Here is a 13224-nt window from a genome sequence, read left to right as displayed (position 1 = left end):
TGTTTCTAAAAGTGGAGTAACTAAGTTGCAATATATACTTAGAACACAGTGAATTTTAGCAAACTTTTCTTTACTAAAGTCTCTTGTTATAAATTACACAAATAACTTTATAAACAAATCCCCCCAGCTTGCATTTTGTTTAAAGTAATAACTTTATATCATACAAATAAAGAAATTTCAAGTATGAAAAGTGCATTATTGCAATAATACCTCTTTGCAAGTCCAAAAATCTTGGTATAGAATAAAACTGTAAAGTGTAAAAAAGGAGTAAAACAATCAGTGCCATCTATTCATTCAAGAAGTCCAACATATTAAAATGTTGCTTAGTGTGTTGCAGAGGCAGATTTACACCTGGAAGCAACATGTATTTGAAAAGAAGCTCTGGGTGTGTTCATTGTTTTGTGTTAATTTATCTTTTCTAGTTTTCTTCACTTCCACGTGCAGGAATTCACAATCTCTATGAATAGTGGTGCCCTACGTCACCCATTCTGTGCTGCTGCCACTTGCATATTTCCAAATTCGTCCTCATCCTCATGTGTTCGCTTCAAACTTCCTAAAAAGGAAAAAAAAAAAAAAAAAAAAAAAATAGAGATTAGAGAATATGCTTTAAGAAGTCAGTTGTTATAAGCACCTACTATGATTAAGATCACAAGACAGTTTGCATTAGAAACTCAAATCTGCACATACTCAACCTTCCAAAACTTTCACCTTGTGGGGTGAAGCTTTCCGTGCTTGGTCTCTGACTAGTCGTCCTCCCCCCGCACCTCAAATGTTCAGCCATTTGGGTTATAGGAGATGTAATAAAGGCAACACTTTTTCCACTGTGAAACATTCCAAGTGCACTTTGTTACCGGACATGGCTACAGCAAGCAGCTCAAATTCAGTCTTTATTAAAGGATAAGTTAAAGAATTAAGGGTAGGTCTACACTACCCACCGGAACGGCGGGCAGCGATCGATCCAGCGGGGGTCGATTTATCGTGTCTAGTCTAGACGTGATAAATCGATTCCCGAGCGCTCTCCCGTCAACTCCTGTACTCCACCGCCGTGAGAGGCGCAGGCGGAGTAGACGGGGGAACGGCAGCAGTCAACTCACTGTGGTGAAGACACCGCGGTAAGTCGATCTAAGTACGTCAACTTCAGCTACGTTATTCATGTAGCTGAAATTGCGTAACTTAGATAGATCCCCCCGCAGTGTAGACCAGGCCTAAGCAACTGAGAAATCATATCTGAGTATGTGCAGTGGGCGTGGGCTATTAAAGCCTCACCCTTTTGTCATCACGGCATGTGCTCCTTGCCTGACCAGAGGCCACTGTTGGGACAACGTGAGGGAGGGAGACTGAAGGTAACATTTTAAAAGTGCCCAGCTCTCTCAATTGAAACACAACGAAATCCTCCCTTCCAAGCAGAGCTGCCTTAGCTTTAGGCATGGAATATGCTCTGATTATTGGCTGCCCCCCCAGTCTGGATCTCCATGTAGCTCAGGGCTTTCAGCAGGTTCTGGGGATGCTTGCCACAAAGCCACCCTTTCTCCAGCATATCAGTGAAGTGGCGCATTTTCAGTACTCCATCCTAAACACAAGATTGCAAGTAACCCCTATATACCAATTGAAGTCATTTTCCACCCAGAGAGAAACAGATGCACTGCACAAGTAAGCCTGACCATTGCTGCCAATGGAAATCACTCCACAAAACCAAGCCACATCACTGTCCTTAGGAAAGGAGAAAGTAGTTACACAGAACAGAAGAGACTTCTCACCTGTAGTACCAGGTGGAACAGAGAGTGATTTCTCCAGCTGCAGTGGTGACATCATCTGGATAGTTAATTTTGCTAGATAGATGGCTTCATATTCCTAAAAAAATAAGGACATATTGCTACTGGGTATGCATGGCCCTTTGCAAAGTAAGGAGACACAGGACTGTAAGTTAGAGAGAAAGCTGCGTAGGGCAAAGGTCAGAGAAGGGTTTATGGGAATGAAAACGTTTAGTAAACAACGAGTTAAGCTTATTGGAACACATCCATCTTGTTAGCCCCATTTTTTTTTCCCTTTCTTGGGGGCAATTAGTATGAAACAACAGATTTTCATTTCTTTACTCATGTCCGAAGTTGCTTTTTTCAAAGTTTGATTCTGGTAACTGATTAAAGTGACAGCTCTCTTCTCCTCCACCCCCCATAGTTCCAGATAAATGAGTGTCAGAGTATGCTAACAAACATACTAATTAGTTTTATTTTTTAAATCACTTGAGAAACATTGATTTTTAGTTGCATAAGTATATACATAACTGGCTGGAAAGGAAGCCATGTGCTTTAAGTTATAATCGGGAAAAAATGTTACCTGAAGTTGATGGACAAATCCAGCATTAGGATTAATACAGAATCTTCTTTCTTGAACATAAGTAAATGCATCCCTTAACGAGAAAAAAGATCTCTGTAGTCATCTCTAGCTACACCAATCTGTTACTACTGGCTCTAAATTCTTGGGAAGAAAACACTTTTCTTTAAAAGCCCGTTAGAACTAGCCCTTCTGTACCTGAACTAGCTTGGGGGTATAGGAGTTGGCTTTGGGGGAAGGGATAGCTCAGTGGTTTGAGCATTGGCCTGCTAAACCCAGGGTTGAGAGTTCAATCCTTGAGGGGGCCACTTAGGGATCTGGGGCAAAATCAGTACTTGGTCCTGCTAGTGAAGGCAGGGGGCTGGACTCGATGACCTTTCGGGGTCCCTTCCAGTTCTGAGAGAGAGAGAGAGAGAGAGAGAGAGAGAGAGACCTATTTTTTATATTTTATTAAATACCTTTAGGCTCCCCCTTGCCTAGGGCCACAAGGTTGGTCTCAAGGCACAGCATATCTAAACTGCACTGGGTGGCAAAGGCCCCAAGGGACTATTACAGCAGGCAAGAACACGGGCATTGCTACACTGGATCAGACTAGTGGTCCATCTAGTCCAGTATCCTGTCTCCAACTGCTTCAGAGGAACTGAAAGCAACCCTGCAGCAGGCAATCAGGGGATAATCTGCCCAAAGGGAAAAGTCTCCGCTCAATCCCCAAGAGTTAAAGATTGGCTTAAGCCCTGAAGCAACAGGGTGTACATCCCTGAGTAATATTATAAAGAATTTTCAAAGTTAAATCATTACTTTACATTTACAACTAAGTACTTGGTTGGGAAGGCGGCAGTTATCCTAAACTGCAAATGGACCAATGTCCCATAAGTATTTTTTAAATTAAACTTATTTCAATTTCTACAGATAACTTAAGACAACTAAATTACAACTCAGTTTAAATGTACTGTTCTTACCTGTACTTCACCCCAAATGTTTCCATAATGTATGCAATAACTAAGGCAGCACTGAAAAGAAACAAACTATTTAGGGGGAAAAAAAAAAAAAACATACTGCATATAAAAAGCAAAAGAAAAAAGGGAAAGGTTCCTACCTTCTAGAAATCCCTGCATTTCCATGGACAAGAACTTTTCCTGAGAAGAGAGAGAATTACTTGTACAGATGGGTAAAAATTATTCTCTCCCAAGTTTACCAGCTTTTTACCTTAAACACATCTATGCAACAGCAAGGTATTTTCTAAAGAATAATAGGTTAGTGTCTTACAAATTTTGTTTTACTTCACTCTAGATCACTAACCGGGATCCTGTTAGCGTGGATCCTAGTATAGGAGCGAGGCCCTACATTTAAAAACAAAACCCTAAGCATATGAATCTGTATTAGTTTCCAGAACACAATCGAATCTGCAGTGTACAGACTGCTCTAGGAATAGATTGGTTATCCGAGTTTGGGGGGAAGGGAAGGAGAATAGTTTGTATTGGGCCTATATTAAAATGTAATGTTAAGATTAGTTCCACTACCAGGTTCATGAGCATGCAAAATGACAAGCACCAGTCAGCCAAAAAACCCAAACATTTGGGAAATCCCCACTTCGGTACTTGACAGTTACAAATATTTATGTCCAGATACACACAACTAAGCAAGTGGATTTTTAAAGCTTTGTAACAACTATTAGGATATTAGGTAAATCAAAGAAAAAGTGAATCCAAGTTTACCTCCAGTTTGTAAACTTCCATCAATAAATTCTTTCGTCTATAGGGAAAAGAGTGAGTTGGTTACATGAAGACACGCAGTTCCAACTAGAGCTGTAAATACTAACACCATTTTTACATTTAAAAACTGAAGAGTTTTCACACCAAACATCATTAGTCAGCATGTAAAGATTCAAGATTTTGAGATGCTAATATGTCACTTAACTGTTCTACATACAAATTAGGGGCTTTATAATGAGAATTTTGAGATATAAAGAAAAGTTTTTAATTATCAGAAATTAAACACATTTTAGTTAAGCATTACCACAAACAAAGTTTGTTATTTATAATCCCAACATGACCCCAAGATACTTCATGACAATTCAATGCAAACAGCCTATGCTATCCAGAAATGAACAGATGAAAAGCAAAATATCCAACACAAATATAATCTGGGTCACAATAAAGTACTTACGAAGAATTACATTGATGTCGGTATATCTACTGTAAAAAGCCACCTTTTAAAAACTATTGTGTAGGTTTCTATTAATCAACCTACAACATGGGATGCGTGGTCTAAAGAGCTCTCTGGGTCACCAAATAGTGCTGGCTCTTCCTTGTTTCCAGCTGCTGTTCAAGCTCTAGTCTCTTCACTGCATAGAAGAGCCCAGTAACCTTCAAAAGCAGCTGGAAATGAGACATCTCTTTTTTGGGTCACTGCTACATAGGAGAGCAAACAAGAGCCATCCTGAATGTCTACCGCCATCGGTAGGAAAGGTATATCTAGGGTAAAACAGTTACAAGGAACAGGGCAGAAAAAGGACCGGGCAGCCCGGCAGCATGTGCAGGGGAATGGGGAGAAGGCAAGTAGCTGCAGAGTAGTACATTGAAGGAGTAAAGAGTGAGGCGAGTAGAGGAAATGAACAAAAAGTGAATGATTTTTCCCCTCAAAGAGAGGGGACAAAGTGTTACTGTGTTTGACTGTTGAAAGTACACACTTCTACCGTGTTACCATCCACGTCAGCAAACTGCTCTGTGATCAAATATGGATTAATGATTAGGAAGGAGGTGGCCCCAGGAAACAGACTTATGTGGTCCACACTATGGAAACACTGGGACTATTGTAAGCTGCAAGGCCAGATGTGATTTCCCTCTCCCCCAACTTAATTTGGGGGGAATTCTCATAAAATGCTTCAATTCTCTCAAAAACAACCCAAAGTGTACAAATTGAGGCTCAGCATTTCTTTAACCAAATTTTTCTGTTTAATGTTCCAGAGTGTAACTAGGTATTAAAATGATTTTTTTTTTATTATGAAAATTGCCTTTTAAGTCCTTTAAAGTAGATTAAGATATGCTTCCAGAAAACGAATTGAAATTCTGCACCATCCAGTTTCCTTTCATTTTTTAAGCTGACCTGTACTAACATTTGCTGTAAGCAAAAAATTATAGGGCTGATTCTTAGAAACCAAGGTTTTCCAAAATATCTAGTAATTCTGGGTACACATCTTGGGATACCTTAAATGGGCCTGCTTTCCAGAAAGTGATGAGCACCCACTGAAAATCAAGCACGAATAATAAAATAATAATACCACCACCTCTCTCTTATATAGTACTATTCATCAGCAGATCTTAAAGTGCTTTACAGAGGAGGTCAGTATCATTGTCCCAGTTCCGCAGATGGGGAAAGTGAGGCACAGAGAGGTGAAACTGACCTGATCAAGGTCAATAAGCAGGACAGTGGCAGAGCCAGGAATAGAATCCATTATAAGATGTTTCAAGTTAGGCACTGAAAAACTGCAACACCCAAAATTACTAGTCACTTTGGAAAATCTGACTATAAACTGCTCCATTCACAATCCACTCAAACTGACTGACCAAAATACTTACCATAGGGAAAAATCGTATTATATTTTCAACTGGATTATCTGCAATATCCAAGACTAAATACCTGAAATTAAAACAGTTACTGTGAGCATACAACAGTATTACATATTGCCTTTTCTTTAATGGGTACAGTAAATCTGGAAGATAGCTTTGCAACAATGTCATTCAGAAAACTGCATAAGAAGTTGTACAATGCCATGTAAGAGACCGAGCCTCATTTTCCTGTCTCATTTCCAGGACTACGGGGAATGTAGCACCCTTGTAGGCCGTGAAAAGGTTCTGACTGAATCTGAAGGATCCTATCCAGTTCTCAGCTGGAAGGATGAGATCCAAAATGCAGTGCAAAACCCCTTAGGAATCAAAGCTGCAGAGAACCAAGCTGGGTATGAATTTATATATAATGCAGCTGAACAGCTATTCCATATTCCCAATATTATCAAGATGTTAAATTGTACCTGAACTCTCTTCTGGGGGCCCTGTATGCCACAAAAAGGCTGCATATATGGTCTTTGAATCAGTTATTGCAGCAGGGTTTCAACTTACTTAAACAAACTATGCCCAGAACTGACAGATCAGTAATTGGAAGACAGTTGGAGACTCGGAGTGTTTGTCTGGCATACCACAAAGTACTTTGTGGCGTGGTGGGACAAATACACATTGTCGAGATTATCTGACACAACCTTGTTTATTTTAGTGAGACATTTTTCAAACAATTAATATAAACATAACACGATTACTTGAGAGGACCATGCTAGCAATAAGGAAAACACCTTTAAAAATCCCATTCAATATAATTAAAGCATAGCTTTTCAAAATAAGATCTTCAATATGGTTTTATTTTTCAGAATGCTGTTATGTTCATTTCTTACCTAAATAATTGTTGGAAGTTTGGTTTAATAAAATTTGCTTCAATATTTTGCCGTATGCATATTACATGGGTTATTCCATGTTTCTGAAGTATAGGTAGCTGCAAAAGATAAGAATTTAGGTAACATTTTTAAAGAACAGATATGTTTTTTATTGTAGCATATTTAGAGTTATAATAAAAAATAACACTATCTTTAAATTATGATCAATGTGAAATGTTAGATTGGGGTTATCAGGCAAGTATATGAAAAGTTAATACATTTAAGACTAGACCTCCAAATATTCAGATAAAGAGAACTGTTTTATCAAATGTAGGGGTTTATGAAGAATGCTCCTAGCAGCAGGGATAAAAAAGCACCCAGCAGAGAGGGGATTTAAAAAATGGTTTCCCCACCCCCAACACACCCTTCAACTTCTCTGAAATCTCTCTCAAGTTCACGTGCCATGTGGTAATATTACTGCTAACACTGAATCTTGATGGAACCAGTCCGTAACAGGTGAGAAGTGATATTTCTAAACTATATAATGTAATTTTGCAAACCTTTTCTCTGCCTCTGGGATATGTTCAAACGGAACCCCTGCCACTTATCTTAGTTCACGCTACATAAATATTATATTGACTGATCTGATTTATGGTTATAACACTAACAGAGAAATAACTGTCAATGGCCCAATATCCATTTTCTGAAGTACAAAGTACAAAGGAGCATTCACAGAAATATCTGCTTGCCACAATCTATAAACTCAGATTTTGTTAATTATGGTGAAATCACTAATAAATGCTCATCGCCTTTAGGGGAAGTCACTGAATACTTGTTTATACAATCTAGTATTACAGATTCTTTTGTCTGGAGTGAGTAGGGTAGTAGTATATGGCAGAGGCAAGTGAATAAATCACTGTAGCGGAGTTCAGGGTCTGACTTCAGGAGTTAACATCCTAGGCATGTGATTACATGAGACTCAGCTTTCATTTGTTTCAAAATAAGCTTTGTGCTCTCATGATTGTCAAGGAAAACTCAAACATGAACTGGGTGCACCAGATACAAAGGTGTCTACCTGAGTCTGCAGACAGCTTGAAATAACAGCTGAAAGGTGTGAACTAAACTGCCCCATGTATCAGAATGGGGTGCCAATTCCAAGACTCACTGCTCTGGGACGAGTGGGATCACGGCACAGGCCAGGGAACCTCATGTCATAGTGTTCCTATAGCCCCAGATTACCTTCATCCTGCCCGAGTGAACACGTTTTTTGAGTTTGCAAATCTGACAAACCACAGCAGGTAATAAAAGAAATGGACAATACGTCATTCGTACTGAGTTGCTGTAGCCGTGTTGGTCCCAGGGTATTAGAGGGACAAGGTGGGTGAGGTAATATCTTATTGGACCAATTTCTGTTGGTGAGAGAGAAGCTTTCAAACTACACAGGCTCTTCCTCGGGTCTGGGAAAGGTACTCAATGTCACAGCTAAATACAAGGTGGAACAGATAGAATATATGCTAAGGGACCATTCAAGGTGAAGTGGACCGTTAACGGTCCCTCTTAGAATATATGCTAACTTCTTATGCTAATCTATCTGTTCGACCACGTATTTAGCTGTGACACTGGGTATCTACACAGCAAAGAAACACCTGCGGCTGACCTGTGAGGGGCTGTTTCATTGCTGTGTAGACTCCAGCCTGAGCCCAGAAGCCTGGGCTCGAGGACTCTGTGGGGTGGGAGGGTTCCAGATCTCAGGCTCCAGTCTGAGCCCAGAAGTCTACACTCCAATGAAGCAGCCAGAACCCCGCACGCCTGAGTCAGATAGCACGGGCCAGCCGCAGGTTTTTCTTTGCTGTGTAGGCGTATCCCCCGAGTACTTTCCCCAGACCCGAGGAAGAGCTCTGTGTAGCTCAAAAGTAGAAGATGGTCCAATAAAAGATATTCCCTCATTTACCTTGTGTCCTTTATACTGAGCTCATAGGAAAGACTTCAGAGAGTTGTGTAAATATTAACTGTATGCAATTTACTTTTTCACAATAACTATGTTAATGTGCCAAGAGCAATTTTGCTAGAACTTTACTTAGAGGAGAATATTCTGAAAACCATACCTTGCTTTTCATAGCTGAAGAATATGGGCCTAAAAATAACCCAGGTAAAATTTCCTACAGGGGAAAAAAACAACAACATTAAACATCAACTCAAATGCATTGAGTTAAAAATGCATTGGGCTCTCAGCTCCAACTGTGGCCGTGGAAATAAGTAATTTATCATGTTGTGAGGGACATGTTATCAAGCGTCATTTATAACAGGGCTAGGAAAAAAGGTTTTGCAAAGTAAAAGAAATGTGATCCATAAGAAGAGACTCTTATTTTTGAAAGAGAAATTAAATCCTTTATATGGACAAAGTTTGTTAGATTGCCACACCTTATCCAGCCCTTTTTTAAATAGTGGGTTTCAGTGGAATTGTGAGCTGGGGTGAAGGCAAGTTATCTTAGGTATTCCAAAAGCTCACTTATGTACAGTTTACATGTGCAATAAGTCATTTCACTTTATATGACAGTTAGTAACAAATGATTAATTTGTATCCAGTTATCCCCCCGCCATTCAATCTCACTTTCAGGCATGTCTGAAGATCTTTATTTTATGCAAGGATTTGGCTGAAAGGTCATGTACTAACACTTAAGTTCCCCAAAGGCTGCTATTTGAGAACACCTGCTTCTGAATGAATTTAAGTCAGAAGCAAAGTTCTAGTCTATTTGTAATTCCCATGCTCTAACACATACATGAAGGCAAAATACTGTATATTTCAGGTGTTGGGAGAGAGTCCAAGATTCCCAATTAATAGTGTTTTTTAACTTTATGTTTGCAATACTGATCCCAGTCACCCTTTATTCTAGACTGTCCACTCTTCTCTCCTCATTCCTCTTCCCCAATTAAAAAAAAATCCCTTCCTTCATACTTAAACCTCCAATAGAACACAACACATGTCCAGCAAAAGAGATTGCTAGCATCCTCCTGCTATATACTGTAACTACTCTATGCTAACCACTAGGGGTGGGGAATTCAAGAACAATGTAGCATGCACCCTCCCCCAGGAGGCATATCTGCTGGAATACTGCCAGCCTGCTATTTAAGAGCCTGAGGTTAGTTTTGAACTCAAGTCTTTCATTTGGCAACTCCACGTACTTACTGAATGAGTCACTGGGTTTTGGCTCAAATGAACAAATTAAAGTGTCATACCTGCATCTCTCTTCTCATGGGATAGGTCCAATCCTTTAAAAAATAAAATAAATATATATATACACATACACACACACACACAATAGGGAATGTGCAAAAAAAAGCTAGCAACCAAAACAAACAAGCACATTGTGAAATAGTCTGATTGCTGGAATATGGATTTTCTAAATTAAGCCAGCTGCCTGCCATTTCATAATCTGCTACTAAATGCATCTTGGGTCAAAATGAACCATCAGAGCAAAGAAAGTTGTTGGACTAACTAGCAGAATTCCAACCAAAGGTAACAGTGAAATTAAAACTTTTCGTGATGAGTGGATCAAGCCTAACCTGTCTCTAAACAGTTTTCTGCATTAGCCCTGGGGGATACAAAATTGTGGTAAAGGTGATGTTTCTATGGCTATAACATAGGCAAAGGTACGCATCAACAGAAATCTTGCAGGTAACGCCATATAATCCATCACCTGATATTAGCTTTGACAATTCCTGAAACTTATTTTATATTAACAGTTTGCCAATTCCACTGCAGAGTACTGGTAAGTCACAAAAAAGTCATTTCTATTTTTCTTTATCCTAGACAATTGTATGGGTTTGTATGCACACCTCCCTGCATCAAGCCAGAAGGACCTGAATATTCTTATTAGTTAGCATGTCCGATTCCTGCACCATCACAATTCCTTCAAAGTGTTTTTGTGGCCAGTGCAAGGTCCACTACAGAGCAGCCTGCCTTGGCTCATTTTGTACCATCCCCTCAATCCACCTGCACATTCTAGGTGCTAGAACCAGCATTCCAAACACCCTCGCGGTGGTTTTTTTTTTTTTTGGCACCTTACAGAACAACTGCCAGAGCTGAGGTTTACAACCTATAAACAAAAAGAACAGGAGTACTTGTGGCACCTTAGAGACTAACAAATTTATTAGAGCATAAGCTTTCGTGGGCTACAACCCACTTCTTCGGATGCATAAGAAGTGGGTTGTAGCCCACGAAAGCTTATGCTCTAATAAATTTGTTAGTCTCTAAGGTGCCACAAGTACTCCTGTTCTTTTTGCGGATACAGACTAACACGGCTGCTACTCTGAAACCTATAAACAGTGTCTGTCCCACTCCTATTCTTTTCCTCCCTGACAATCCACTACCCCTTCCTGCTGTTCACTCATTCATTCCTTATCCCATGTTAATTATCTCCTGCTCTCCTCCAGTTGCTGGTTAATACTTTAGGGCCTAATCAGGATCAGGGCCCCCTTATGGTAAGTATTCTACCAACAAAAAGAATTTACAATCTAAAAAGGCAATGGGGGGGAGGGCAAAGGAATAAAACATATATGCAAAGAGATCAGGGTGATAAGCACACCTGCTTAGTTTTCCACAGTGTGTGTGTATTTACATAAGCTTTCCTCAATCCGCCTTCCACAGAGGCATTAATAGTTCCTTTGTTAAATTTATATGAACTCTTCCCATTTGCCCTTCCAGGGCTCTGCTGATATCCCTTTTTCCCCTTCCCACCATCCCCTTAGAAAATTAAGAGGTTATATAAAAAACATACTTATTGGACAACTGCTGACTGTGACTTGAAGTGTCAGGGTTACAGTAGCAGTTTATATTGCAAGGAATGAATTATGGAATGTAACCCCTAGATTTCAGAAGTGGGAGTAGTAGCTTCAGGTCCCAAAATCGCAGTATGGCCAATTCTAGGAATTTGAGGAAGCCATAAATACTGTTAACATCGTAATATATCACTTCCCTCATTTAGATACATGTCTTAAAACAAAAATAGGTACTCAGTGAGGCTTTACTGACTAAATGATATTTAGTAGGATTATATGGGATTTTGGTATCAGAGTAAAAAATTTCCCCTAAGCCTCTGGATTGCAGAATTGAATCTGGGACAGCATTTGAGGAAAGTTCAATTAAAATTAAAATATGGAACCACATTTTAAGAAAAATTCTCTCTATTACTGTGTGAAAAAACTACACAAACACAGAAAATGGATTGCAGTGAAATTGATTACACAGAAAACACTGCCAAATGCACAAAGTAAATACATTAGCTATCTTTTAAAAGTTATCTTCCAGTTACACTAATCATGCATTACTTGTAATAGAAGGTAAATTATATGAGAGAAATGTGATTTTTAGTTGATTGCGTCCTTTGTTTTGAACAATTGGTGATCAGCTTAAGGATTTCTTCTTATTTACACAAAAAGATGGGCTTTGTCCCTAGGAAAAGAAAATGAGTCTTACTGCTTTCTAAGTCTTGCCTAACTGATTGTACTAGTCTTATATTTGTTTGGAAATGAAATTTGGAGAGAGTTTATTATAGTACTTTGGATAGTTAAAAGTGTGTGACAAAGTGTGGACATATTGATAATCAATATCTTTCCTTTGATATCTAGGCAGATTGAAAAGAACCTCCCCTTTTTAAAATTTGCCCACACACAAATTTGCCCTAGTTTAGTTAAACCAGTGAAAGCCCTCTGTGTAGTCTTATCTCAGTTTAATTTAAACCTGTTTGTAATCAATTTAAGCTAATTGGAAATAAACCTGATTGAAACCAAAATGAGAACATCCACAAAGGCTTTCACTTTGGTCTAACTATCCATATAGACAAGGCCTATGATTTATGTATGCTCTTGGTGTCCTGGGAACCTGTTGTACAAAACACACTTGTGCGTTTTGATAAACACTGTTTATTTGGTTGCCTTGTATTGTTAAGTTTATAAGATATAGTCTTAATTTAAAATATGGTGAAAATGCATACTGAGAGTGCATACACTTGTTAGAAGTTTGGTCTAAAGGATTACAACATTAAATATACAATCAGTTATATTTAGGCAAGACTGAGTCCTACTGCTTTCTAATTTTCTTTTCTTAGGGACAAAAAACCACTTTTTTGTGTAAGTACTTAAACAGAGCATAAACAAGAAAGCAGGCACAAATCATAATAGGGGCCAAATCCTGCAGCAGAAAATGTAGTTGTGCAAGAAAAGCAAGAAGCAATTAGCAATACACAGTCCAGGGAAAGAAAATTAGGGATGACCTGAAGGTATTCTGAATGGAGAAAAATGTCTCCATGTGCTCTCCAGACATCAGTCTCCAATGTCTTTGGAAAGTCTTACGGGTACAAACAGGGTGGATTTGATTTAAATCACTAGTCAGGAAGACTCGATTTAATCATGGATTTCTACATAAAAGTGCATTCTTGTTGGTTGTTACACATATTCTTCACAATTCAGAG

General features: G+C 39.0%; 1 protein-coding gene across 1 annotated transcript; it reads right to left on the bottom strand.

Moving 5' to 3' along the window:
- On the bottom strand, positions 1-10000 carry STYX (serine/threonine/tyrosine interacting protein). Its single transcript, XM_065403702.1, has 10 exons — positions 9992-10000; positions 8860-8913; positions 6776-6873; positions 5910-5970; positions 4047-4083; positions 3428-3467; positions 3291-3341; positions 2335-2407; positions 1758-1851; positions 1-553 (listed from the first exon to the last, which is right to left on the bottom strand). The coding sequence occupies exons 1-10, from the start codon at positions 9995-9997 to the stop codon at positions 480-482; spliced, it is 588 nt and encodes a 195-aa protein (XP_065259774.1). The 5' UTR covers positions 9998-10000; the 3' UTR covers positions 1-479.
- Positions 10001-13224: the final 3224 nt, after the last annotated feature.

This window comes from Emys orbicularis, chromosome 4 (assembly GCF_028017835.1).
Source record: "Emys orbicularis isolate rEmyOrb1 chromosome 4, rEmyOrb1.hap1, whole genome shotgun sequence".
Classification (NCBI taxonomy): Eukaryota; Metazoa; Chordata; order Testudines; family Emydidae; genus Emys; species Emys orbicularis.
The sequence above is the reverse complement of the archived record's forward strand: the minus strand, read 5'-3'. Positions and strand labels throughout refer to the sequence as shown.

Bases quoted from the DNA above. Each gene is read 5' to 3' on its own strand.
- STYX (XM_065403702.1), bottom strand. The intron at 2,408-3,290 runs GTAAGAACAGTA...TTTCTCGTTAAG, and splicing joins ACATTTGGGGTGAAGTACAG to GGATGCATTTACTTATGTTC. The intron at 1,852-2,334 runs GTAACATTTTTT...TTATTTTTTTAG, and splicing joins GATTTGTCCATCAACTTCAG to GAATATGAAGCCATCTATCT.